This window comes from Mus musculus, chromosome 10, assembly GCF_000001635.26.
Source record: "Mus musculus strain C57BL/6J chromosome 10, GRCm38.p6 C57BL/6J".
Taxonomy (NCBI): domain Eukaryota; kingdom Metazoa; phylum Chordata; class Mammalia; order Rodentia; family Muridae; genus Mus; species Mus musculus.
In genome coordinates, this window is record NC_000076.6 from 129,078,544 (window position 1) to 129,080,192 (window position 1,649).

General features: G+C 40.0%; 1 protein-coding gene across 1 annotated transcript; it reads right to left on the reverse strand.

The window, feature by feature from the left end:
* Positions 1–488: 488 nt before the first annotated feature.
* Positions 489–1,418, reverse strand: Olfr767 (olfactory receptor 767). The gene has a single exon (NM_146318.2). The coding sequence runs from the start codon at positions 1,416–1,418 to the stop codon at positions 489–491; it is 930 nt and encodes a 309-aa protein (NP_666430.2).
* Positions 1,419–1,649: the final 231 nt, after the last annotated feature.

Sequence of the window (1,649 nt, forward strand, 5' to 3'; positions counted from 1 at the left end):
AAAAATTCATAGATCAGATCCAATTTCAGATGCCTGAACACTATGGATGTGTAATTTACTTTAAGTGAGAAATTAATTTAGTGCGAAACCAAAATAGTTCTTCTTATTTTTCCTTAGTGAATTTGGTCTGAGGGAAATTAATGAGATTTCTTTTTCAGTTCCTTGGATTGAAATTTCACATGCCAATTTGCAATATTCCTTTGATCTTGATTCCTCTTTTCTATTTTGTGTTATTCCTACATTCCAGGACTCAGTTTAAATGTAGTTCCTTTTGATGGTATTTGTTGATTCTAGTTCAGACAACTGAGTAACTCAATTGCCTTTCAGTTTAAAAATTTTATTTAGATCATTCCACTAACACTTAACAGGCTGAAATGTATCTTCAACTTTCACACTAGAGTCAATCTCTTAATTGGGTACCTAGTCAGTGAGAGAGAGCTTGGCACACAGTAGGAACTCATTCATTAAGAGTTCAATTCTTGAATTCTTTAAAGATTCACAAGCTTTTTGACTGTATCTTTGAATGCTTGCTTCACCTGTTGGTTCCTTAAGGTATAAATGAAGGGATTCAATAAAGGAGCAACTGAAGTAATGAGAAGGGCTACTCCTTTATCGAATGTGCCCCCTACTTTTGCTGAAGGCTTAACATACATGAAGAAGCAGCTCCCATAAGAGAGGGAGATGACAATCATGTGGGAAGAACACGTGGAAAAAGCCTTTGTCCTTTGCTGGGCTGAAGGGAGCTTGAGAATTGTCTTGATGATGAATGTATAGGAGAGAGTTACCAGCATTAGAGTCACCACCAGGGTCACAGATGCCACAAGAAAGACAACTTTTTCAATGAGGCTTGTGTCAGAACAGGAGAGTTCTAGAAGAGGCTCAAAGTCACAGAAATAATGATTTAGCCTGTTGGATGCACAGAAGTTCTGCTGACTCATCAAAGTGATGGGAGGTATAATGGCCATCAACCCACCTAGCCAAGAGCAGAGAACCAGATGGGTACAGACTCTGTTGCTCATGATTGCCATGTAGTGCAGGGGTTTGCATATGGCCACATAGCGATCATAGGACATAGCAGCCAGGAGATAAAACTCTGTTGCTCCAAGAAAGATGGCAAAGAAATACTGAGCAAAGCAGCCAGCAAAGCTAATACTCTTGTTTCCCGTTGTAATGCTGACCAGGACCCTGGGAATGAAGATGTTCGTGAAAGAAATTTCTAGGAAGGAGAAGTTCCGGAGGAAGAAATACATGGGAGTGTGAAGGTGCGAATCCAGCAGGGTGAGGATGAGGATGGTCAGGTTTCCAATCATGCTGAATACATAGGCAAGAAAAAGAAAAGTGAAAACTGCCACCTGAAGTTCAGGGACATCCGTGAGACCTAGAAGGATGAATTCAGTCAATGAAGTTTTATTTTTCATTTTTGGAAAACAGACAAACCTGAGTGTCAAGATGAAAAAGAGTAATCAGGGTGAGAAAGTTAGAGGTGTTCTGATGAGCACCAGTGGAACCTGCAGAAGACAGAATGAAATGGACCATGAGCTTTCTCAGACCAACATCCCATTTGCTTGGTCCTTCCTATTCCTATTTATATCCTTTGTAAGAAAATTCTTGCATTTCCTCACATGGAGCTCTCTCTTGGGCCAACATAA